General features: G+C 40.4%; 1 protein-coding gene across 1 annotated transcript; it reads left to right on the top strand.

Annotated features, from left to right (window-relative positions):
- The first annotated feature begins 334 nt into the window (after positions 1 to 334).
- Positions 335 to 24,952, top strand: LOC137296092 (uncharacterized). The gene is made up of 14 exons (XM_067827765.1): positions 335 to 525; positions 1,558 to 1,766; positions 2,982 to 3,092; positions 3,455 to 3,577; positions 6,586 to 6,752; positions 8,490 to 9,419; positions 9,645 to 11,123; positions 11,772 to 13,211; positions 13,733 to 13,895; positions 14,995 to 16,313; positions 19,061 to 20,569; positions 20,896 to 21,994; positions 22,369 to 22,542; positions 24,086 to 24,952. Exons 2-14 carry the CDS (start codon positions 1,568 to 1,570, stop codon positions 24,106 to 24,108), a joined length of 8,736 nt encoding a protein of 2,911 aa, XP_067683866.1. The 5' UTR covers positions 335 to 525; positions 1,558 to 1,567; the 3' UTR covers positions 24,109 to 24,952.
- The last annotated feature ends 1,990 nt before the right edge of the window (positions 24,953 to 26,942 follow it).

Raw genomic sequence — 26,942 nt, 5'->3', positions numbered from 1 at the left:
AATATCTATAATCTTAGTCTCAAAATCAGTTGAACAACAGCATTGTGCATGTAATAATTTGTTCAGTATATATTTGTGATAAAGAAAAATCTCGTCGAGTGTTTTATGACTCGATCGAGTAGTTCTAAGCGTGTTTTTTCTTTAGCGGCTAATGGTGAAGTCTTTTTTAATGCAGAAAACTAAGAGTGACGTCCCCTTCAACCGGAACAATATTTCTGCCATCCATTGACGTCGGCTAAAAATAAACGGGAACTTGTCTGACAGGTTTGAGAACTGGGGAAACCACGGTATAATGAGCCGATATTGTCAACACAGCATGGACAGGTTATTTCTGGATGCAGTCATAGAGCGTTCTACACCCACCTCACAACCTGTTTTATCGGGGAAGGGCCAAAAGCATTGGGCCGGTTTGCGGGTGGAACGTTGAAGGATATTCCTAACGTCAAGAAGGAGACATCAGTTCTTCGGATTCAGTCGGACCGTTTGGTCCAAGTTTCTGGATTTAATGTCAGAAGATAAAATAAGGTAATTAATTATGTGGTGGTTGTATTTTGTAATGGCAGTTATGAATGAGGTCTATACACAGAAACAGGTAGCCTATCCGTGCAAGGTAGATCTAATGGGTTCGGGAGGGGCATACGAATGCAATCACTGAGTCAGTGTGGTGTGTCTTTAGATGTGTCTATGTGTTATTATGATGTTGGTAATATCAGTGGTAAACATGTGTTTCGATATTTAATTCACAGCAGCGTTTTGTTATATGACATTGTGGAATCAGCAGTGTTAGCGTAAATTCTCTAGTGTTTACCTTTTCGCTTTGCACTTTTCTGCATGTAACTCACGACATAATCAAGCATCACTTACACGCAGTTTCAAATTCTAATTTGACCTCATGATTTTAAGCACTTAAAATCGCAATCTATTTTTTTAAAAATTATAATGGTTTATCCCATAACCAGATGATAACCACAGTTAAAAAAACTCTGCATAAATTTTCACACTTTCACCAAAAAATTTACTAAATTTCACTATAATGGATTATGTTGACACCTATGGCATATTATTTAAAGATAGGTGTATCTCTTGTTTGCATTTTGGTCACAAAATAAAATCATTTCAAGAGAATTATCTTTGTAATTTTCAAAAACTACCAATGCAGTACCCGACCATAGATATAGAAAATTACTGCTAGAGGTATTGTTTCCTCAAGAGAATCATGCTTACAGTGTTGAAATATTAGAAGACAACTGAGGTCCTTGATAATTTTTACTGTTATTTGTTTTTTGACCCAAGACCCATTGACTTTCATTTTTAATTCTTAATAATACTTTACTATGTAATTGCAGAGAAGCTGAATTCCAACTGCAAGGACTTTGTTATACATGCTGTACTTTGTGAAGAATGAATGGGTGTGCTGTTCTCAATAATTTATAAAGGAAGAATGTTCTGTGAAAGTGTATAGAATATTTTGTCCAAAGCACAGTAAACTGCTTCTATATGTTTTTATCTAATCATCCTAAAACAATATGTTTACTTAATTTGAATTTGTTTTCTCAGTGGTTGAAAAATGGTTTCACTATATGGAGCCCTGGTGATGACAGTGACCTGTCTGACCCTGGTCACAAGTCAAAGGCTGAGTCGACAAACGTGTGATCCTGCCAAGTCACAGGCGTCCATACAGTCAGGCGCTGATGCCATCATTGGAGGGGTCTTTTCAATGCATGATGGAGGAGCAGATGGATTTGGCTGTGGAAAAATTACTTCAGGTGAGACGTCTTTTATGTGTGGTGAAAATGATGAAAATAATGAAAAAAGATTCCCAAGAAATCAGATGGGACCAGTTAATGAATATATAGGCATGGCAGAGTGGCAGTTACAGTTTAGATTTATGATGAAATCATTGATACTGTAATTGAAATCAGTATTAACTTAATAGCAATGATTATCAGCTCACCAGATATGATGATACTGCTTTCAGAATTGTTAATTATCAACAAGATTAAGCAATGTATCATGGTTTATATGATTAACAGATAGCTGGCAACTATGGCTTATCACATTATCATTGTCTAGATAACATAAGTACAATGTGACTGTTTAAATGTGACCATATGTGAATTTCAATACCTAAACAACAGTAATCTGATTTAGAATAAGTTTACAATAGCCTACCCTTGTTGTACACACTGAGTGCATGAATAATTCAGTCAGACTCTGTGACTTGGATACCTGCAAACATCCAGGTTTGAATTGGTCTTCAGAAACCTATGCTTATCATAAGGTGGTGGTCAGTGGGACTGGGTGGTCCTGCTGACTGACACGGTTGACACGAGTCATCATATCCCAGTTGTGTCGATCCATGCTCATGCTGTTGATTACTGGATTGTCTGGTCCAGCCTCGATTATTTACAGACTGCTGCCACCTGGCTGGAATATTTTGCTGAATGCAACGTAAACTAAATTCACTCACTCACTGTGACTTAAATGAGTGTGTTTTGTTATATCCTTATCCTGTTGTTGTGAGAAACATTGAGCATTATGTTAATCTCTGGTTTGTCTGACTAAGTCTGATGATTAGGAGACTGCTGTTATTTTGTGCAAATGTTGACAAGTGCCTCTAACACTAAACTAGCAAATCCATGATTAATCCTGTTTTTTTACATGAATAACAGGTGCCTTGGCAGAATTTCTGCAGCTGTGTGCTGTAATTTGTAAGGTTTTGACAAAAAGTCACTCTGCAATTTCTGGAATATCTGTTGTTTTAATTTTTAAATTTATCATGTTTGTCTGTTATTGTTTTTACCTGACTGTAGGACTAGTCACTGTGTCTAACTTTCTGTGATGCAAGACTGGTTTCATTTGTCTATCAGTTGGACTTGTCACATGATGTGGTTGCAGGGTTGTATCATGGTTGGTAAAGAAATTCAGACTTAAAACAATATATTTTTTAGCAACTGCAGTGCATGTTTGTCTGTTCGTAGACATGCAAGCCTATGAAGCAATCAGATGGGCACTGGATCTGATCAACAAGAAGGACCAGAAGCTGAATGGTGAAAATCTCACTGATACTTACGTCCCTGGCATCAAGTTAGGTGAGTGGTTGCATCTTCAGTTGTCTTAATGTCAGACATTTATTGTTAGTGCTCTGCCACCAGGTTTCAGTCAAACACTTCAAGAATCTGACCATAGTCAAGTCTTAAAAACAAGTGTTTGACAGATATGTCTAAATATGCTTGACTGAGATTTGAACATTCTCAGTCCCTAAGGAAAGCTTTGGGGTTGAATTGTTTGAAATTGTTATGGCTACCAGGTTATGTATTGGCAGCAATTACAGGAAGTTTTATGCTAATGACTTCAGTTTCCATGACAGGGTCTTTACTAGACTCAGACTTTGGACCGGTGATTAAAGGTGCAGACTGTACTGACATTCTTTGATGCTTGTTCCTGTTTGCAGGCATGAACATCCGTGACTACTGTGGCTGGAGTGAGGGGGCATTGTCAGCAGCACAGAGCATCTATCCCCAGTTCTCATCCAACTCCCAAGCCTGTACACAGACAGCATCAGGAATCACTCTAGGTAACTCCACCATCACTTCAATTGTTTACAAATATAGCTGGAATGTTGCTGAGTGGCATTGTACAGGGAACTAACGGAGCAAGCACTCAGAGAGTATAAAGATATATTATACACAAGAAAGTTTCTATTCATCTCTTATTATGCGTTTTTATGTAACTGAACTCAAGACAGAAATAGCTTGATTTTTCTTATGTGCTTCTTCTGAATATTTTCATTTCTCTTGTTACTGTTTTGGGGATATTTTCAAAGGGACATAAAGGTTTAGCTGTGACTTAACTCATTAAGCCCGAGAGCCACTCCACTGCTCAACACCTGGAACCCCATGCTGATTATCTTTCTGGCTGTGGCGAGACTAATTAGGGCTATTCATGCCTGATATTCCAAGGTTTCGGAGATTACAGGAAACTGTCTCATCATACAAGCAAGTCCTGATTGTTTAATTGTTTAATTGCATTGTAAAGATATATGTTGAAAGAAAGCAGGAGTGAATACATGTCATATATGTAACGTTTTACGTAATGTTATGGTACTTTCTCTGTATACTTTTGGAGGCATGTATTTATGTATTTTCTTAACATGTTTGTATTCTTTCTATGTAAAACATACTTAAACAAATTGTCCCTTTCATATCACTGTGTGAGGTTAAACTGTTCAAAACATCTATGTCAATGGCAGTAAAGAAGAATTTACGCACATGCTTAGTAATCTTCTATGAAAGAAGTGTTTTCGTTGATGCATTGCTAGTGTATACTGAATATTTTAAGGAAAGTACTAATAAGCTAGTCAGTGACTTACATGGAGCAGATTCACAGCTTGTCACTTTGGTTCATCTAGATTTAACACAGAAAATATACGTTATCACACGAACATACATGTATGCATATTGTATAGTGCTATTCCTTGCACATATATAAGACAATGGGTCATGGGATGGGGCGTCATAAAGTTCCCAAATAGGACATTTTGTATCTCAACTGTTCAATACAGCAGCTGATATGTTATCTATAACCAATCGTATCATGAGATACCAATCACATAGAAAATGACAGGTAATGGGGCATGGACAAAATTTCTGAAGAACACGTTTGGTCACTAGACAGCTTGGATACAGGTTAATTATTATGAATGTTGATTATTGGCTAGATCGTTGACCAATCGCTATGCTGGAGTTTGGTTTTATCAACTCTAGCTACCATGCAAAAGTTTGCATATCATGAACATACATAATCGTAAGGTTGCATGAAATGTACACAAAGGACTAACGTTGGTGAGTTTATTTTTCATTAAAGCTCTCAAAGCGCTACAGTCTGATCATTATTACCCCAGATAACCCAATCCAACCATTGAGTAGAGACAGTATTTATTTGCATATACAGTTTGCGCACACTACTTGTACATCAAACATAATGGCCTGCTGAACATTTCAATATAATCTGCACATTGTTACAAATGAATATCATAATTCAAGTACATGTATCATAGAATTCAAAAAGATACTGATTTATTATAATGTATACACTTGCAGTTGAATCCCCCCCAAAATTTATGAAGAATGCATATTTCTTTTGAATGCGAACAAGGTTCAGAAGATTGATGATGGGCTTGATTCCATGAAACAGGTTGTCCAATGCACATTAGTTTGTTTTACACTTGTCACGGGACAAAACTTTACCTGAACATGCATTCTGCCAGAGGCTGTTATTTCGAGGTTGACAGAGGTGTTCAAATATCTCATTGATGTTGTCTGATTGAATGATTATACGCATGTGTATCAACTTCATAACTGACATATTATCCTCCTTTTATTGACCATGGATCTGATACACGTGACACTGGATAAGATAATTACAGAGATCAAATACAAACATTTCTTACACAATGCTTATGTAAGTTGCATTGAAAAATCACATGTCAAATCTATGTGAAACTTTCAACAGCTTGAACAAAATGCTTCAGTTAGATTTGTATGATTTATGTGTAATACGTATTATGTATATATATATATTATGAGTCGATACAAGAGTTATCACTTCATATTCAATTATGTATTATTATCAACTTTAGAATTATGAAAAATCAATAGTTGCAATTGAGTTAGGTCTAAATTAGTAACTTGGTTTATTTCAAATCTATATGAACATGGGTGTAATACAGTATTGCTATTTATGTCTACAATTCATTATATAAACTATTATAACGAATGAATGAATGATTTAATTTAGAAGAAGGTTTTGTAACCTTGTCACCGAAAATTCAATCAATGTGCAAAAATAGTATTTTAGTATTCACTCCCAATGACAAGTAACAAACGCTTACCTCATGTAACAACATCTCATAATCCCCTTTCTTGCACATGTGTTCATTTACCTGTATAAGCCTGTGACATTGCTAGCAATTGTTATCAAAACACTTTAATACTTCTTCTGATTAACACAGAATGTAACCTCTCTCGTAAAAAAAGCTAATCTTTGATCAGTACTACTAAACTGATTGAAATAATAGGTACAGTACAAATTTAAAATGTAAATGAGTCTCTTGCTGAATGAGAGGTGCTTTCTGCTGACGACCATGTGCGGCTCTCATTGAATAAGAGGTGCTTTTTATTACCACCCATATGCAGCTCTCGCTGTGAGCAGCTAATTAATTTACACATACGCATCTCTTGGCCTTAATGAGTTAAGTTACTGATGTGCACATGTGTGACTTAAAAACATCATAACCAAAAGGGAAAACCCAAGAATAGATATTGGCACAACTGCACTGTTAATATTTTAACAGCAACAGGAAAATTGGAAAATGAAGGCATTTAGTTTGAAATGTTAGAGGATATTGTTTTTTGTTCAGTATTATTGTTGTTGCTCTTGTTATTACACTGATTCAAATCAAACAGTGCAAAACCCCATGGTTTCCGATATATATTTTTACACATAATTCATATATATTACAGTAAGAAGAGTTTACAAACTTCACTTTGATGTAATGAAAATATATGATTACTCTATGACCAGGTATTGTCGGGGCTTCTGACAGCGATGCAAGTAAGGACGTATCCAACTTTGCCCAAAACTTCAACATTCCTGTACTGTCCTTCATGGCCACTGCCCCTGAGCTGAGCAGTGCTCAGATGTACCCCACCTTCATGAGGACAATCCCTCCAGATGGACCACTCATGGATGTAAGTAGTGAGAAACCATGGTAGTGTCAGACCATGCACTCATGGATGTAAGTAGTGAAAAACTGGGGCTATGTCAGATCTAGCACCCATGGATGTAAGTAGTGAGAAACTTGGGTAGTGTCAGACCATGCACTCATGGATGTAAGTAGTGAAAAACTGGGGCTATGTCAGATCTAGCACCCATGGATGTAAGTAGTGAGAAACCGTGGTAGTGTCAGACCATGCACTCATGGATGTAAGTAGTGAGAAATTGGGGTAGTGTCAGATCTAGCACCCATGGATGTAAGTAGTGAGAAACCGGGGTAGTGTCAGACCATGCACCCATGGATGTAAGTAGTGAGAAACTGGGGTAGTGTCAGATCTAGCACCCATGGATGTAAGTAGTGAGAAACTGGGGTAGTGTCAGACCATGCACTCATGGATGTAAGTAGTGAAAAACTGGGGCTATGTCAGATCTAGCACCCATGGATGTAAGTAGTGAGAAACTGGGGTAGTGTCAGACCATGCACTCATGGATGTAAGTAGTGAGAAATTGGGGTAGTGTCAGATCTAGCACCCATGGATGTAAGTAGTGAGAAACCGGGGTAGTGTCAGACCATGCACCCATGGATGTAAGTAGTGAGAAATTGGGGTAGTGTCAGATCTAGCACCCATGGATGTAAGTAGTGAGAAACCGTGGTAGTGTCAGACCATGCACCCATGGATGTAAGTAGTGAAAAACTGGGGCTATGTCAGATCTAGCACCCATGGATGTAAGTAGTGAGAAACCGTGGTAGTGTCAGACCATGCACTCATGGATGTAAGTAGTGAAAAACTGGGGCTATGTCAGATCTAGCACCCATGGATGTAAGTAGTGAGAAACCGGGATAGTGTCAGACCATGCACCCATGGATGTAAGTAGTGAGAAATTGGGGTAGTGTCAGATCTAGCACCCATGGATGTAAGTAGTGAGAAACCGGGGTAGTGTCAGACCATGCACTCATGGATGTAAGTAGTGAGAAATTGGGATAGTGTCAGATCTAGCACCCATGGATGTAAGTAGTGAGAAATTGGGGTAGTGTCAGATCTAGCACCCATGGATGTAAGTAGTGAGAAATTGGAGAAAATGTCAGATCTAGCACCCATGGATGTAAGTAGTGAGAAACCGGGATAGTGTCAAACCATGCACCCATGGATGTAAGTAGTGAGAAATTGGGGTAGTGTCAGATCTAGCACCCATGGATGTAAGTAGTGAGAAACCGGGGTAGTGTCAGACCATGCACTCATGGATGTAAGTAGTGAGAAATTGGGGTAGTGTCAGACCATGCACCCATGGATGTAAGTAGTGAGAAATTGGGGTAGTGTCAGATCTAGCACCCATGGATGTAAGTAGTGAGAAACCGGGGTAGTGTCAGACCATGCACTCATGGATGTAAGTAGTGAGAAATTGGGGTAGTGTCAGACCATGCACCCTTGGATGTAAGTAGTGAGAAATTGGGGTAGTGTCAGATCTAGCACTCATGGATGTAAGTAGTGAGAAATTGGAGAAAATGTCAGATCTAGCACCCATGGATGTGAGTAGTGAGAAACTGGTGTAATGTCAGATCTAGCACTCATGGATGTAAGTTGGGAGAACTTTGGGAAATGTTAGTCAGTTAATCTACATTAGCAAGCCAGTAATTGTGTAAAACTGTTACACCTTTTTCATGCATCTCTCTATATTAATGATCTGATTGTATGTGGAAATTTTTATTCCAGGTGGTTATTGAAGCTATCAAGAAATTCAACTGGAAATATATCAGCATAGTTTATACTGACAACTCTCATGGCCGCCAGTCTTACGAAGCAATACGTCCTCGCTTGGTGACTGCTGGCATTTGTTTGACTGCTGCCATCTCTACATCTCCATCCGACACCCAGAACATCACCATTGACGCTGTGTTAGATCGTCTGCTCCTCACTAAGACAGTAGGAGTGGTGTATTTCGGTACACCCTCAGTAGCGTATGCTCTCCTGGAGCGAAGCAATGCAGCTTCGTATGCTAACATGGGTAATCTGCAGTGGGTGTTCACAGACAGTATATCACTAACCAAACAATTTGGAACTAATAAATACCCACGTGGAATTATTTCCATTGTACCTACATCCAGATATATTGTGGAATTTGAAGATCACTGGGTAAGAATAAATGAAAACAATCCTTCAGCAGAAAATCCATGGTTCCAAGAATGGTACAGCGAACAGTACGAGTGTTCTTTCCCAACATTTAACAACATTCAGTTCCCCACACCATGCAGCAGCAAAATCCAAACAGAGCGCCAGAAACGAGAATCTTTCATCCAGGATCGATTTGTAGAGCCAGCAGTTCATGCAGTGTATACCTATGCTGTTGCCCTCCGTAATGCACAGAAGGCAATGTGTGTGGGAGCTGAAGCAAACACGTCATGCTCTGCTCTCCGCAGAATGACCTCAAAGACTTTCTTTGAGAACTACCTGATGAAGGTCAACTTCACGTATGGGAAAGAGGAGCGGGTGCCCAGTCTGGCTTCTGACCAGTACGCACCTTACTTCTCAGCAGCTAAGGTCCGCTACAACGAAAATGGAGACATCCTTAACCCTGCCTATGATGTTTGGAACTTCAACGATGCACCAATCGGTGGGGATACCCCAGGATTCAAGTTCAGAAGGGTAAGTAAGATATTTTGATTGTTACTTTGTAGTCATTTTCTATTTAAGTTAATTTTCATTTTTGTCTAGTTTTTGGGAGGGAAGAATTTCTTTGATTTCTACTGACGTTTTCCTCAACATATGGTTACTGATTGCTTATGCTGTTTGATATGATATACATGAACATGAACATAGAACATGTTTTCTACATTTGATGGTTGTCTACATTATGTTCTCTGCTTGCAGGTAGGATCTTGGATCAATGGTATTCTGTCTATGAACATGGATCAAGTGAAGATGTATGACCTTACTCGTGACAATGCAGTCAGCCCACTGCCACCATCTCCCTGTCCACAGGCTGGATGTACTCCCTGTCTGGGCATGCCGTCACCCACCAAGTATCTCTACATTGACGGAGACATCATCCTCAATGGCATCTTCAGTGTGCACAACCCCGGAGAAGGGCAGTACTCCTGTGGAGCAATGGACCTGAATGCCCGATCAGGAGTACAGTACACAGAAGCCATGGTTTATGCCTTGAGAGAAGTTCCACGCAGGTTCAAGGCTGTCAATCCTCAGTTCCTCAGAGATGTCAGTCTAGGCGGTCTGGGTATTGACGACTGTAAGAGCGGAACGCTGTCTAGAAACTTTATCTCAGATGTTCAAAGAGGCACAGTTGTTGTGAAAGACTCTGCCGGGAACACTTTGGACCCTCGAAATGTTGATGCTTATGTAGCTGCACACACCTCTGGCTTGACAATTCCCATTGCTGACTTGATGAATGATTTGAAGAGGCCAGTGTTGGGATACTCCAGTGCGTCAAGCGTGTTGTCTGACCGTAGAAAATACCCATACTTCCTGAGAATACATCCTGGAATTGATGAGGAAATGGCAGCCATCATCAATATTTTGAAGAAGCAGGGCTGGTACTTTGTACAAACTGTGTATGTCGAGGGGGATGCTTTCTCATTAAATGGAAATGAAGTGTTCAAGAAAATGGCAGCTGAAAATCGTATTTGTGTCGTTGCAAGCCACAGTTATGGAAGTGACATCTTCACCCGTCTCCGAACCCGACCAATGGTCAAACCAGTTCTTGTCATTGCTCATGAAAGTCAGTACCGAGGTTTGCTTGAAAACATGATCAGTTCCAATGCAACAGGAGAGTTTGTCATCCTCGCCAATTCTCCTTTTGGGAGGAAACAGAAATTGGTTCAGGGTTTGGAAGAAGCTGCTGATGGTGTTATCTCACTTAAATGGCGTGTCCCTGACCTGACATTTTTCAGCACCTACCTCAGCAGTCTGAGAGTAGACACTAACCAGCAAAACCCTTGGTTCACTGAATGGTATGAGAACTTGTTTGACTGTTACATCGGACCTCAAAATCCTAACGGAAAAGCAACATTATGTACAGATCGCAACGTGCCTATTACACAAGCACCAGCTTTTGAACTTACTGAAGAAAGCATCTTTGTGATCAATTCAGTGTATGCAATTGCTAATGGACTCCATACCACGTTGATGGAATACTGCGGTGTTAACTACAGTGGCGTATGCGGCAACTTCACAAGCTCAGGGACACGGGGAAAACGTTTGTTGGAGAACATCCGAGCTGCAAGGTTTGGTCTTCAAGGATCAAACCCTCCGACTGACTTTGCATTCATTGGCTATGAGGGTAACGTCATGATCGACGTGTACAACTACCGACGAAACATTGGCTATATGCTTGTAAGCACACCATAATGACCAAACACTGAATAGGAACTGCTGCATTCAGCAGGGTGTCCAGACTATCTGTTTCCATTTCATTCTGTCTTTTACTGCCATTTTGAAGTTGTTGTAGATTACCAAGATATTTTATGGATTAGGCTTCTTTATTCTGTCCACAATTTTGGAGGATCATTCGATCCCTTCATCAGGTGAAGTGACAGTCTCAACTGTAATCTGTAATGATACTGGAAACTTGTGTGGAAGGAATGAAGAAGCTTAAGCCATAAAATTACTCGGTAATCTGTTTTCAGTTTTACATTTGTACACTTTTAAACAAACCTTTTTACTGATGTAGTGTTTACATTCAACATGTTCAGAGATGGAATCAAAATCAAAATACTGAAACCATTCAAAGTCACTGAGTGTCACTGATCAAAGGTGCCGAAATTTATTGTGCAACGTTGCATCTATTCTTGTGCGAGAAACTATATTTTATGTTAAACTAATTGTTGATTGGTTGTATTATCTTAGAACTGAAGTCTTATCTATGTTAAACATTTATGGAAAATTGTTCAGCAATGAGAGTTCTATGTCATGCTTATGGTAACAATAGCAACTGCACATTTTTCTTATTTTCTCCTCATACCTTTTTTTGTTCTTTTGTAGATAGGAGAATTCAATCCAGAGACATATGGCTATACCGAGAGCACCGGTGCTCTGTTGAATGGAGGAATTGTCCCTACCAGTGCCATGTCCATGTGTCCCGGGACCTGCATTGAATGTCTGTACATCTTCCAGGAAATGAAGTACCAGTATATTGATGGTGATATCATCATCCCTGCCATTTTCGATGTTCACATGGGAGGTCTGACACCTTTCACGTGTGGAAAAATGCGTGTACGCAATGGATTTCAGTACACAGAAGCCTTCGCCTATGCCCTTGAGCTGATCAACAGTGGGTCCATGTTCAACAGTGTCCGCCTGGGCGGTCTGCTGTTGGATAGCTGCAGCAGCACCTCAAGGTCCAAGGCTCTGGTCAACAATATCTACTCTGGTCAGCTGATGCTACAGGACAGCAATATGATGAACATCAGGACCCAGGACTTTCTGTCCTGGATGACCTATGATAGCAAAAGCACCATTGAGGTCGCAGATATCCTACATCGTATTGGCGTTCCTATTGTCAGCCCTGCAGCTACAGCTCCTCTGCTGAATAACATGGAACGTTTTTCTACTTTCTTCCGTACAGTCAAGTCTGATATGCATGTTGCAAGAGCCATGGCCAAGCTTATGAAGCAGTTAGGGTTTAATTACGTCATCACTCTGAATGCACCTGATTTCAGCAGTAGAGAGTCGAGGGACGAATTCCGTAAACTTGCTAAGGAAGAAGGTGTGTGTCTCCTCAATTCCTATGAGTTTGGTACTGATGGCAGTATGGACATTATCCTTAAATCTATAAATGAATCCTCAACACAAGTTGTTGTTGTATTCACAGAACCAGATTCCTATGTTTCTGAACTGCTCCGTGCCAAACAAAGATTATATCCAACCAACCATATTGTTTTCATTGCAAACAGACGTTGGACCCTCCCGTCTGATATCACTCGACTGCAGCTGACTATCAATCAGACAGTTCTCAACTCTATAACATTCAACTTCAATTCTCCCCCTGTCCCCGCATTCACAACCTACCTTGGAAGTAAGAGGCCTATTATGTCTAACCCCAATCCTTGGTTCAGGGAGTACTATGAGGAACGGTACCAATGCAACCTCCCGGGAACATTCCGCTTCAATGTTAACTGTGGCCAGAATTATGGCAGTGTTACACAGTCTGATTTTGTCCAAGACCTGCGTGTCCTATCAACCATGAACGCTGTATACTCTATAGCTGAAGGAGTAAAGCGCACACTGGAGGAGAAGTGTGGAAGTGGACCTGGCGTCTGTAGGAACTTCACTAACAGTGCTGATACATATGAGAAAATCATGGCAAATATGGACGCTATGAGCTTCACAGATGTGGTGGGCGACTTCTTCCGCTTCATCAATAGGGAGGCAGATCGAGACTACACCATTCAACAGTTCCTGGAGGATGGTTCTCAGGTTCAGGTAAGAATCATTCCCAGTCAAACTGTACGTTTAACTTAAAACATACAGAGCATGGGAGGCCCAAGTGGTCGTATGACGTGATGTCATTTGTAATGCTGAATATTGTGTCCCCTTGATATGGCAGGATCCACTTATTACATGTGTAATTCTTTCTGGTTGTTGTAGGGGATGAGAATTCCACAGATTTGATCACAGGGTCATTCTTGTGAATTGTCTAAACCTGCAGCTCTCGAGACCCTAGGCTCAGTTTCCTCCTTTTTCACTCGTACCCATTCTCACCTGTGTATTATGAGCAACATATTTGTGCCTGTATGTGTAACAAAATAGTACCACCCACACACCAGTCAGTATACCAGGCACCATGTTCTAATCTATTGCACAGAAACACATTATGGTGCATGATGAAAATAGCTGCTTCCTGACCCAGTTTTTTAAGGCCACTTGTTGCCATGAGACTAAACATTATGAATGGATGAAAGGACTGATGACAGTTGGCTACAGTAGTGTGCTAACTCCTGCAGGTGGGGTCCTACAATGGCAGTCTCTCTCTGGTGGATGAACGGAATCTTCAGCTGAAGTTTCGCTCAGTGAAGTCAGCTTGCGACTCAGCTTGTCTTGCATGCCAGGGATCGGCCAACAACTTTGATGATTTCACCTACACCCAAGGTGCCTTCAACCTTGTTGGTGAGTTGTTTCCCTTTGTTTGGCATCACTGGAGAGTTAGAATCGGGGACATGAAATGTCTGGTAACATGAGGTCAAGCTCAGGTCACATCAATCTGAGGTCATCTTGGGTCACACTGGGCTCAGATACTGACATAGTTTCAGTAAGGCCACTTGGTCACAGGTCAGAATGATTATGTCAGTTTAAGTGAAGTCACTTGTGTCAAGGCATCATTACATCAGATTAGTGTTGTCACATGAGGCCAGAACACTTCAGATTAAAGAGGTCACTTGAGGCCAAATTAGTTGAGATCAAATTAGATCAGATTAGTGTTGTCACATGAGGCTTTATTAGTTTAGATCACATCAGTTAAGCAGGGTCACATGATGCCAGATTAGTTGCGATCACATCAGTAGAGTGGGGTCACATGAGGCCAGATTAGTAGAGATCACATCAGTTGTCTGGGGTCACATGCCAGATGAGTTGAGATCACATCAATTGAGTGGAGGGGGGGGTCATATGAGGCCAGATTAGTTGAGATCACATCAGTTGACTGGGGTCACATGATGCCAGATGAGTTGAGATCACATCAGTTGAGTGTTATCACATGAGGCCAGATTAGTAGAGATCACATCATTATGAGTGGTCACATGATGCCAGATGAGTTGAGATCACATCAATTAAGTGGGGTCACATGAGGTCAGAGTATTCGAGATGTCACGTTACTTCTGAGTATATTCTGTTTTGCAATTTGCATTAAACTGAAACCATGTACAACACACAAAGATGTAGACTGAATGATGCACTTGTGAAGATTGCTATCATTCATAATTGTAGAACAATGTAAACCTATTTGTAAAATGGTAGTGGAGAACACAATGGGTAACCCAGCTGAGAGGCACAACTTGTGGTGCTTGTGAATGTGCCACAATTCAATATAAATGAACAAATTTAATTATCAATTGTTGATTCCAAATAATCATTCTGCAGGTTTAGTGTCATTGTGATCATATTTGTCAATCTGAGATATTATTGGGATCAAATAAATTTCAAATTGTTTGAAAGCGGACAAGAAACTAGTTGAACAGCATGACATTTATTCTAAAAATTTCCTCCCTAGGTTTGTTTGATGTACACCGGAAAGGAGCCACACCTTTCACATGTGGAGACATCAACACAAAGCACGGCTTTGAGCTCCTGGAAGCCTTCAACTATGCTGTTGATTATGTCAACAAGAAGCAAGGAATCTTTGAAGGCAAGCTCACTGGGATTGATATTGGAGCCATCGGTCTGGATGTCTGTCAGAGCCCAACACGTGCTGCCAATCTTGTTGCCAACATCCACAGTGGGAATATCAACCTGAAGAAGGATGGTGAAACTGTCAACCCCAAAAACTTTGATGTTTATATTGGCACATTTGAAACCAAGGCATCAATCCGAGTTGCTGATGTTCTCAACAGTCTGTCCATCCCGCAGATTAGTTATGGGGCGACAAGTTTGGAGCTCCGGGATTCACGGAGTCATCGGTACTTTCTGCGTACAGTTCCAGCTGATGATAAACAAGCCAGAGCCATCATCTCCTACTTGAAGAGGTTTAACATTGACAATGTTCAGGTCATCAGCACATTTGACAGTGTAGGTGAAAAGGGTAAAGAGGAGTTTCTGCGTCTTGCATATTTGAATCGTATCTGTGTGTCACAAAACATTACCATAGGTAAAAACGGTACTGTGTTCCGGTCTGAAGCATCCATGACACTTGAAAAGATTGCGAAAAACACTTATGCAAAGGTGGTCATCCTGTTTGTAGATGATCCACGTCCTATTCTCTTAGCTGCTGAAGACGATGACAAGATCCGAGGAAAGTATTTTTTCATTGGGACAGACAAGTGGGGCATGGATATTGACCTCCTAGATGGGCTTGGCAGACTCATTCAGGACAAGAAAGCTGTGACGTTTGATGTGGAAACAGCAGATTTGCCTGGGTTTGATCAGTACTTGGAATCAAGGATGCCTTCCAACAGCAAAGACAACCCATGGTTTGATGAATTCTTCCAGGAGATTCATGACTGCTACCTCAACAACCCAACATCAGAGTTTTCCAAGCCTTGTACTGGCACTAATCGTGGTATCCCCCGAGCTAACGGCTACATACAGGATCCGTATGTTCTCTATGTGGTGAATGCAGTGTTTTCGGCAGCTCTCGGGATACATTATGCTGTGGCCGAGGTGTGTGGCGCTGATTACGGATTCCCTTGCAACCTCTTTAGGAACAGTGGTGAGAGGAGACAGAGGATATACCGCAACATCAGAGAGCATGCAAGATTTGAGGATGCAACAGGACAGCCATTCTATTTCACAAGTGGAGGAGAGAGTGACCGTGGCTATCACATCTATGAGCCAGTACGCAACCCTGCAGGACCAGGATATGTGTACAAGAACGTAAGTAGCACACATCATGTACAGCGATCGGTAGTGAAGTGGTTCTACATGTGAACAACTCCCATTCTTTCTGTAAAGTCATGTATGTTGTATAAACGAGATGGAACTCCATCATTTTCAGGCACTTTGTCACAAGAACTATATGATGATAGTGTTGAAGATTTTATGGACATATCGTCATAGGGAATAAACTTGTAAACATGCCCATTATATGTATCATGTCTTGTTCAGGGCTTGCTTATTATCGTCAATCACCTCCAAGGAAGTTGTTAACCTCTGAATACAGTCAAGGCCTGCAAGTACTTGAATGAGTGGTTCCTTACATGGTCTGAGATACATCCTGAGCAATGTGTAGCAGACTTATGTTGTTTTGAATTCTTTTCATTTGCCAAGGTTGTTTTGAGAAGTGTGCATAATATGTATACACATCTGTTTTGAGAAGTGTGCATGTTGTGTTATACACATCTGTTTAGAGAAGTGTGCATGTTGTGTTATACACATCTGTTTAGAGAAGTGTGCATGTTGTGTTATACACATCTGTTTAGAGAAATGTGCATGTTGTGTTATACACATCTGTTTAGAGAAGTGTGCATGTTGTGTTATACACATCTGTTTAGAGAAGTGTGCATGTTGTGTTATAGTCACATCTGTTTTGAGAAGTGTGCATGTTGTGTTATACACATCTGTTTAGAGAAGTGTGCATGTTGTGTTATACACATCTGTTTAGAGAAGTGTGCATGTTGTGTTATACACATCTGTTTAGAGAAGTGTGCATGTTGTGTTATACACATCTGTTTAGAGAAGTGTGCATGTTGTGTTATACACATCTGTTTTGAGAAGTGTGCATGTTGTGTTATACACATCTGTTTAGAGAAGTGTGCATAATATGTATACACATCTGTTTAGAGAAGTGTGCATGTTGTGTTATACACATCTGTTTAGAGAAGTGTGCATGTTGTGTTATACACATCTGTTTAGAGAAGTGTGCATGTTGTGTTATACACATCTGTTTTGAGAAGTGTGCATGTTGTGTTATACACATCTGTTTAGAGAAGTGTGCATGTTGTGTTATACACATCTGTTTAGAGAAGTGTGCATAATATGTATACACATCTGTTTAGAGAAGTGTGCATGTTGTGTTATACAAATCTGTTTAGAGAAGTGTGCATGTTGTGTTATACACATCTGTTTAGAGAAGTGTGCATGTTGTGTTATACACATCTGTTTTGAGAAGTGTGCATGTTGTGTTATACACATCTGTTTTGAGAAGTGTGCATGTTGTGTTATACACATCTGTTTAGAGAAGTGTGCATGTTGTGTTATACACATCTGTTTAGAGAAGTGTGCATGTTGTGTTATACACATCTGTTTAGAGAAGTGTGCATGTTGTGTTATACACATCTGTTTAGAGAAGTGTGCATGTTGTGTTATAGTCACATCTGTTTTGAGAAGTGTGCATGTTGTGTTATACACATCTGTTTTGAGAAGTGTGCATGTTGTGTTATACACATCTGTTTAGAGAAGTGTGCATGTTGTGTTATACACATCTGTTTAGAGAAGTGTGCATGTTGTGTTATACACATCTGTTTAGAGAAGTGTGCATGTTGTGTTATACACATCTGTTTAGAGAAGTGTGCATGTTGTGTTATACACATCTGTTTAGAGAAGTGTGCATAATATGTATACACATCTGTTTAGAGAAGTGTGCATGTTGTGTTAAACACATCTGTTTAGAGAAGTGTGCATGTTGTGTTATACACATCTGTTTAGAGAAGTGTGCATGTTGTGTTATACACATCTGTTTAGAGAAGTGTGCATGTTGTGTTATACACATCTGTTTAGAGAAGTGTGCATGTTGTGTTATACACATCTGTTTAGAGAAGTGTGCATAATATGTATACACATCTGTTTAGAGAAGTGTGCATGTTGTGTTATACAAATCTGTTTAGAGAAGTGTGCATGTTGTGTTATACACATCTGTTTAGAGAAGTGTGCATGTTGTGTTATACACATCTGTTTAGAGAAGTGTGCATGTTGTGTTATACACATCTGTTTTGAGAAGTGTGCATGTTGTGTTATACACATCTGTTTTGAGAAGTGTGCATGTTGTGTTATACACATCTGTTTAGAGAAGTGTGCATAATATGTATACACATCTGTTTTGAGAAGTGTGCATGTTGTGTTATACACATCTGTTTTGAGAAGTGTGCATGTTGTGTTATACACATCTGTTTAGAGAAGTGTGCATGTTGTGTTATACACATCTGTTTTGAGAAGTGTGCATGTTGTGTTATACACATCTGTTTTGAGAAGTGTGCATGTTGTGTTATACACATCTGTTTAGAGAAGTGTGCATGTTGTGTTATACACATCTGTTTTGAGAAGTGTGCATGTTGTGTTATACACATCTGTTTAGAGAAGTGTGCATGTTGTGTTATACACATCTGTTTAGAGAAGTGTGCATGTTGTGTTATACACATCTGTTTAGAGAAGTGTGCATGTTGTGTTATACACATCTGTTTAGAGAAGTGTGCATGTTGTGTTATACACATCTGTTTAGAGAAGTGTGCATATTTTGTATACGCATCTGTTTTGAGAACATTCAAACCAAACTGACCAGTGTTAGTTTGTATATTGTTTGTTTGTACATCCCTCAAATTCTTTGAAAATGGCAAAATGTGCATGTTGCATACGTGACTTCCTCCAACATACATTCTGAGTTGTTCCATCGATTTTTCTGATTCCAGGTGGGCAGTTATAATGACACTCACTACTTGAAGTTGGACATCCGCTATGAAATCACTGAAAGATCTGTCTGTCAACCAAAGGAAGTGTGTCAGTGCGTCTTCCCAGACTACCAACCATCTCGATACATGTTGAGAGATAATCAGAATGATTTAAATCTTGTCTACGTCGCAGATATACACTCAAATGATCCCAAGAATTTATTTGGCTGTGGTGCCATTAACACTGGCTTCCAGTTCCAGAATCTTATGGCTTTTTTCTACGCTATCGAGTCTGTGAACAACAACACAAACCGACGCTTCCCGACATCACTTCAGTTTGGGGGCCTGGCCCTGGATACCTGCGACCAGCAGTATCGACTTGGGCAGGACCTCTACAGCTTGATAAGTGGAGAAGGCCTTTGTGGAACAGGTCAGCAAGGACAAGTTATCCCACCTTCCACGATCGTGGCCTTTATTGCCGATGGCAGCTCGACAGCTCTCCCGGTCAGCAGCATGTTGTCCCCACTGAATGTTACAACTATAAGTCAGAGTGCTACAACTGTTGAGCTGAGTAATGAACAGTTCCACCCCTACTTCCTGAGGACCGTTCCTCCAGATAATATTCAGGCTATTGTCATGCTACAGATTATGAAGCAGTTCAACTGGGACTATGCTAGTGTTGTTTATTCAACTATACCATATGGAATTGCAGCGAAGGATACTCTTCTCCAGCAGGCCAATGCTGTAGGATCATTGCCTGTAAATGCCTGTATCTCAGCCCTCGAGGGTCTGAATGTGGGAGCGTCCTTGACAGATACAGAGCGTATCCTTGACAAGCTTAGTCAACAGGTTGGCTCAAGGGTAGTTATTCTGTTCACAACCCCCGAGCACTCACGTCTCCTTCTACAGGCCACAAGGTCCAAGGGCCTCGCAGGACGGTTTATCTGGCTGGCTAGTGATTACTGGGCCAACAGTCAGTTTATTGTAAATGGGTATGAAGCTGAGGCTAGTGGTGCTGTCACAATGCAGATCCGCTCAGAGGAAGTCCAAGCCTTTAAGACATTTATGAAGTCATTGACCTTAAATAACCGTCATGGAATACCCAATGACTGGTTTGAGGAGTTGTACCAGACTCTCCACAAGTGTCGTCTGCTCAGTGCTACTATGAAGAAAGATTACTCCAGCATCTGTACCGGGCAAGAGAGGATCACAGATGACATGATTCCTAGTGACCCGTTCATCCTCCATACCATCATCTCTGTGTACATCACTGCATATGGACTGAACAACCTAGAGGAGTGTCGCAGTCTTCCCCAGCTGGACATCTCGGCCTGCTTGGCTCTCCAGGAGGATCGGAGACGGCAGCTGATCTACAACAGCATCCTCAACTCTCAGCTGACTGTGCCAGCCCAGGAATTAAGTGGGAGTTCCTTCAGCTTCAGGTTTACAGAAGGGAGGTATGGTGATGTCGGCTATGATGTCCTCAACTACTACCGAGATGCTGGTGTCAAGAGGTACAGCTACAACAAGGTGAGTTTCAGGGGGTTCCACAGAATCATATTCTTGTTTTACAAGGCAGTGGAAAAAAATTGGTTATTCAGACTTGTTTACTAATTTGATTGAGTTTCTCCATATCCCAGTGTAAGTGGATGTTGTTCATGATGTTAATCACTTGTTTTATATGGTCCAGAGTCTACCATTTACAAGCAGCCATCACATAGCAGAGTGCAAACAGTAGACAAATGCTAGTGATATTCTTACATTAAGCTTGGTGTTTAGCAAATGACACAATGACACAAATATTTTAATGATGTTAGATACCAAAAGGTAATCATTTCCAACTTCTACTGTTCCAGATTGGGTCTTACCAGGGTGTGCTGACCCTTGACAAGAGTAAATACACTGGTTCTGGAATATTGGATACCAGCGGAGTTGTGCCACTGTCCCAGTGCCCAGCTGGGAACCCATGTTCCTGCCTCAACCAGGATGGTGTTGGCACCCACATCTATGCCCGCCAAGCATCCACCAGCTCCACCTCCTACACCAGCGCCATCTACATCCTGAAGGAGGATGGCAACTACTACAACTCCCTCACTGACCAGCTGGTGGAGGTCAGCAAAGTGCCCACAGTTGTCGGGCGTTTCACTGACATCTGGGCTATCATTGTGGCAACACTTGCTGCAATTGGGTGCTTCATCGCAGCATGCATGTTCATATACCTCCTAGTTGTCTACCCGAACCGTGGCGGCACATCCATCCTTGGCTACACCCTTTGTTTCGGCATTATCCTTCTCTATGCTCTTGTCTTTGCCTTCATAGCTCATGCCAATCCTGAGATCTGTGGGCTAAGGAGGTTTGGTCTTGGCTTTGTGTATGCGTTATGCTATGGTTCCTTGTTTGTGAAGTTGCTGGACTGCTGGAGGACTCAGGACAAGGAGGAGATGGACAATGTGAAGTATAACAAGCTGGGTCGCCCATGTGGACTGTTTCTGGTGGTGGTACTCCTAGTCCTTATACAGGTCATCATCAATGCTGAATGGTTAATCCTTGTTCCTCCTGAAACCATTCGTGTCCTCTACAACAACCAGCTCTGGCCCAGATGTGCTCCAGATGACTTTTACGATGAGAGTCTTGTCTTGTCTCTCGTTTATATTATGCTCCTAATAGCTCTGTCTGTTATATTTGGCTTTGCAACATTCAGGAAGTCCAAGAATCATTATGAGTCTCGCTGGATCCTGGGTATTGCAGTGCTGAGCATCCCATGTTGGGTGATCTGGTGTCTGGTTGCGTCCATTGGTGTGTACAAGGTGCGCGATGCTGCCGTGGCAGTGGGGCTCCTCATCAATGCAACGTTCATGCTGCTGCTAGGCCCCCTGAGGAAGCTGTATCTACTCAACAAATACCAGGCTTTGATTGAAGAGGAAGAAAAAGAATACATGGCCAGTCATAGACCAGGTATTGTAGTATTCTGTCATTATGATCATGATTAGAGGCTGACGTTTTAACATTATGGTGCAATTTTGACTTTAGGGTCTTCACTAGAAACTTAGTTAAAGACATGCAGTCAGAAAATCAGCCTGTACATTCTCAAGGTGCATCTCAATGGCACATCGCATTATCAATCTCAACTCCCTTGGGAGTATGCAACTAACTCTTGCAGCCATTAGGTGCTCCAAAGTTCTCATCTTTTTGGGGAGGTGAAATTAAGAGCTGTCAGTTACAAGCAAGATCAGATTATATCTCCTAAGTGTGATTAATTGTGTGCCTTTTGTAGCCTTTTGTTTACAAACCATGCTCTAACAGTACATGTAATTGGGATCTGGTTTCAGAGTATGCCTCGTATGGCCGACAGTATGACAACGTTGGCAGATTCCATGAGGGATCAATACATGGTAGCTCCCATGGCAGCACATACCCACGACAGAAATATGCTGCTAGTTTGAATGGAACCCAGCGGTCAACAGGCTCTGCATATAACCCATACTCTGACCCCAATCATAGAGGTGAGTGTGTGGACAGCATTGACTTGTGATAGCTGGGCTCAGGTGGCTGATTGTATGTGTGAGGTACGTAGATTTGGTGTGGACAGCATGGACTTGTGATAGCTGGGCTCAGGTGGCTGATTGTATGTGTGAGGTAGGTAGATTTGGTGTGGACAGCATGGACTTGTGATGGTTCACAGGGCTCAGCTGGTGTGTTGTATGTGTGACGTATGTAGATTTGGAGGCATGTTTTTCAACATACATGACATGGGTTGCATCAAATGTGGAGATTACAATATGTTGGCCACTAACTCTAACCCAGGTTTTTTGAGATTTCTATAAACTAGATTTATATAGTAGCAAGCACACCAACATTATGAACAATGGCAAGCAGACATGTTAATTTTACTGTGTCTTGTTTTGTGTCCAAGAAATCCAATGTAGCTTTGTAAAATGGTACCGAAAATGTTTTGGATAGTAACAGGATATTTAATAAACATATTAAAACCTGTTAGTGGGTTTGATAAATAGTTGACCTATTGTAAAGTTGTATGTAAATTGTGAAACACCGTTTATCCTTGTGTTGGTTGATAAAGTGCTGTATATGCAGCCAGTCACCCTATTATCATTGGTGTGAATATAAGTATGGTTATCAGGTATTGTTGATATGATTATCTGGTCCTGTTTGTATGATTGTTGGTCTGATTATCAGGTCCTGTTTGTATGATGATTAGGTATTGTTGGTATGATTATCAGGTCCTGTTTGTATGATTATTGATGCTATTATCAAGTCCTGTTTATATGATTATGAGGTCCTGTTTGTATGATTATCAATTCCTGTTGGTATGATTATCAGGTCCCCTTGGTATGATTGTTGGTATGATTATCAAGTCCTGTTGGTATGATGTTGGCATGATTATCAGGTCCCCTTGGTATGATTATCAGGTCCCCTTGGTATGATTGTTGGTATGATTATCAGGTCCTGTTGGTATGATTATTGATGTTATTATCAAGTCCTGTTGGTATGAATATCAGGTTCCCTTGGTATGATTGTTGGTATGATTATCAGGTCCTGTTGGTATGATTATTGATGTTATTATCAAGTCCTGTTGGTATGAATATCAGGTTCCCTTGGTATGATTGTTGGTATGATTATCAGGTCCTGTTGGTGTGATTATCAGGTCATGTTTGTGATCATGTTGATGTGTGCATCTGATAATGTCATTTAATTGTTCTGGTTTGTCTAGATGGGAGGAACTTTCACTGGCTGCTATGCAGAAATATTTGCAAAATCTGTGGTTTTGATCCAATTACATGTGTCAGAATGATGTGGATTTAGTCTGTCAGCACTACCCACTTGCTTGTTGCCAGAGTTTGTCTCACAAGACTTGGGAAGCATTCATGTGCTACATTTGGTGTTTCCTGACACTGTGTATGGTAGTGAAATGTGCACACTGGTCTTCAGTTCCAACAGTTCTAACAGTTTATTTCAATAGTTAAGTCATCATCACAGCATCAGGTCTGTAGTCATATCGTTGTCAGTTTGTAACATTTCATATTTCAGAGGAGAGAGAGATTCAGCAGTAGGTCAACTGGTGCTTGAGAAATACTTCAACAATGAGACTCCTGGAAGCAAGCAGATGTGAGACAGACATAAACCAAACTGGGATGGGGAGAATCTTTGGAATTTTATTGACAAGTAGAATGCATTGTATATTTAAACTTGACAGAGTTGTCTCTTGGAAAACGTTTTGAACTCAAAGTGAACTTGACACTGCATGTCGCTGCTCCTAGAAGTTCTGAGGGTCTTGAAGGCCACAAGGTGTTACTGCAAACACTAGCATGACCTTCCTGCAGCCTTGTGTAAAGTGTTACCTTCTCATATTCATTTGAATATCTTTCAAGTGTATGACAGTGTCTCAGTTGTCACGATCAGACTTGTGATGAGAATTTCCTTCTTGATATGAGGAGTTGAAAAAGTGCTGAAGATTGTTAAGAACATTTTGTTAAGGCCATACAAGTTTTAATTTTTTGTTTTGCACAGATTATTCAATTGCTGTTAAGCAACATTGAAGAATAGAAGAATGTATAATTCCTGGGAAAATCATTCAAGGTTACATTTACAATTTCTGTTATTTTGTTTTTGTTGACTTACTTAAGTGTGGACATGTTCCTCAGACAAGAAAATAAATTGGCCTGGCCTTTTCAATAATATATACATATAAATAATTGTACATTTGTATTTGTATCATCCACAAGGACTTTGTTATACAGCATATAAGTCTTACTATACATCACTGCTCATGCAGTTGTCATCAGATGTAATGTAGTTTGTGAATATATTTGCCAAATTGCATTAGGATATGAGCGCTTATTCAAATTTTGTATATACACTAATGTTAAATTGTAATAAACATTTATATTTTGTATATGTAATTAGTCTCTTGTTACTCAACATTCTTTTGACAGAGGTGGCTTAGTGGTTTCACTGTAGTAGTTGCTGATACACCCAAAAAGTCCCTGTGAAAATGTGGGTGACAATTGGTTTTCAGAAAACCATGATTGTCTTAAAAGGCCAATAAGAGGTTTGGGTGTTCACTGAATCAGTTTATGCAAATCCTTTGAGTCCAAGTACCATAGATTATTTATCACTTAATCACATGATTGTCTGGTCCATACATGGGTATTTACAGACTGCCATCATATAGCTCAGATATTCCTGGGTGCAACCTTAAACAACAAATATATACCCAAGGCTGGGATGATTTGAATCATAATGATTGAATCTGTTTTGTCATCCCATAGAGACATTGGTTCAAGAAGGCTGAATTTAGTGGCCACTGAACACTTGGCAGAACCCACGAAATGAGCAGCAGCAGCTTCGTTCAGAATTTGCAGCACATGTAGCTTGATTCATGATGTGACATGCATTATCCTGTAAAGAATCAACCTGTACCAAACAATCCAGTAATTGATATTTTTAGCAGTGATCAACACTGATGTGGTACTGTGGTACAACAACATCACGTTATCCATTAAGCTCCTGCTTACTACAGCCCCATACCATATAATACATTATATGCTCACTGCTATGATGTAAAAATGTTAATGTTAAAATCCAGTATCTCGACAGGGCTCATTCAGAGCTGTTGTAAGCCAACTCTGCTTCCGCAGTCAGGGAACCCACAGATGTTATTCATGACAACATGGGGGAAATCTAGTGGTTTCTAGTGTCATGTTAGCCAGTGTCCATATTCTTTCTTTATCACTGTGGTCAGTATCCTTGTCTTGAAGGACATAGGTTAGTTTGTTAGTACTTTTTATGGTGATGCAGACAACAATATTCTAGTTATATCCTGAACAGCAAAACATGATCCCCAATCACTGGATGTTCAGGACAGGATGAATAACATGGAATAGAATCCTTGTGCACTGAGCTGTGTCACGCTGGTCTCTCCTGGGATATAATCTAGGACAGATACACACAAGGTCAGAATTGGACTTCATAGGCAGAAGCTACATAACATTTGGACAATACCTTGCTGTAAAAGTGGAGGTAAGAAAATCTGTGGCCTTTGGTTTCAATTGAAATAGAGGATGTTTTAATTTTACTGGCTTCAGTTTCAACTAAACCATCAACACTTCAGTATCCAAATGAGAGCCTTTGAAACAGGACTGGATTCTGATTCGTGAGACTGTAACGCGCGTTGTCGGTCGGTAAAATCTTCTGACACAAGATGGGGCTACAGAACATGAAACGCCTATAGGCAGTATAGTATGTATCCGAATATGTGGACTTCACATGCAATGCCCCTGTATAAGAAAGGTGATCACTCTGTTGTTTCCAATTATTGACAATTTCTAGGAAAACTGTTTGAAAAAGTGGTATATATAAACACTTGTATAACTATTTCCATGTTAAACTTTTATATATAAGTACCAGTCATTCCTTCAAGCAGGTCATTCAGCTGTCCATCAATTTATTGAACTTCATCGTCATATTTGTATGTCTCTCGACAGCGAAGATCGTGTGTGGCACAAACGGCTTGTACGTAATTAGAGGTGTATGGTAGTAGAGGCCAGCGTTTACAATGGATACTGAGTTAATTAAGCGATCGCAATCATCACGTCTTTGTAAACACAGCTATATCCAAGCCCATGTAGTTAACAGCTGGCATCCCCCAGGTCAGTATTGGGACCCTTTTATCCGTGGTCTATGTTAACGATGTTGCTGATAAATTAGATTGTGTAACAAAACTTTCTGATGACCCCTCGCTTGGAAAATCATCAAAAAGTATTAAGAAATCGAAACTTCACTTAACACCAGTTCAGACATATAGCTGGAGCAAAAACTGGTTGGTCTTATATAAATTATAATACTAAAAAGAACAGAAGCATTGTTGTTTTCCATGATTGAGGAA

The sequence above is a fragment of the Haliotis asinina genome, chromosome 1 (genome assembly GCF_037392515.1).
Source record: "Haliotis asinina isolate JCU_RB_2024 chromosome 1, JCU_Hal_asi_v2, whole genome shotgun sequence".
Taxonomy (NCBI): Eukaryota; Metazoa; Mollusca; class Gastropoda; order Lepetellida; family Haliotidae; genus Haliotis; species Haliotis asinina.
The sequence above is the reverse complement of the archived record's forward strand: the minus strand, read 5'-3'. Positions and strand labels throughout refer to the sequence as shown.

What these genes read in the sequence shown, in the direction of transcription:
- LOC137296092 (XM_067827765.1), top strand. Translation starts at nt 1,568, where the DNA reads ATGGTTTCACTATATGGAGCCCTGGTGATGACAGTGACCTGTCTGACC. An exon ending in CGTCCCTGGCATCAAGTTAG is followed by an intron (nt 3,093 to 3,454) that starts GTGAGTGGTTGC and finishes TCCTGTTTGCAG; the next exon opens with GCATGAACATCCGTGACTAC. An exon ending in CATGGCCAGTCATAGACCAG is followed by an intron (nt 21,995 to 22,368) that starts GTATTGTAGTAT and finishes ATCTGGTTTCAG; the next exon opens with AGTATGCCTCGTATGGCCGA.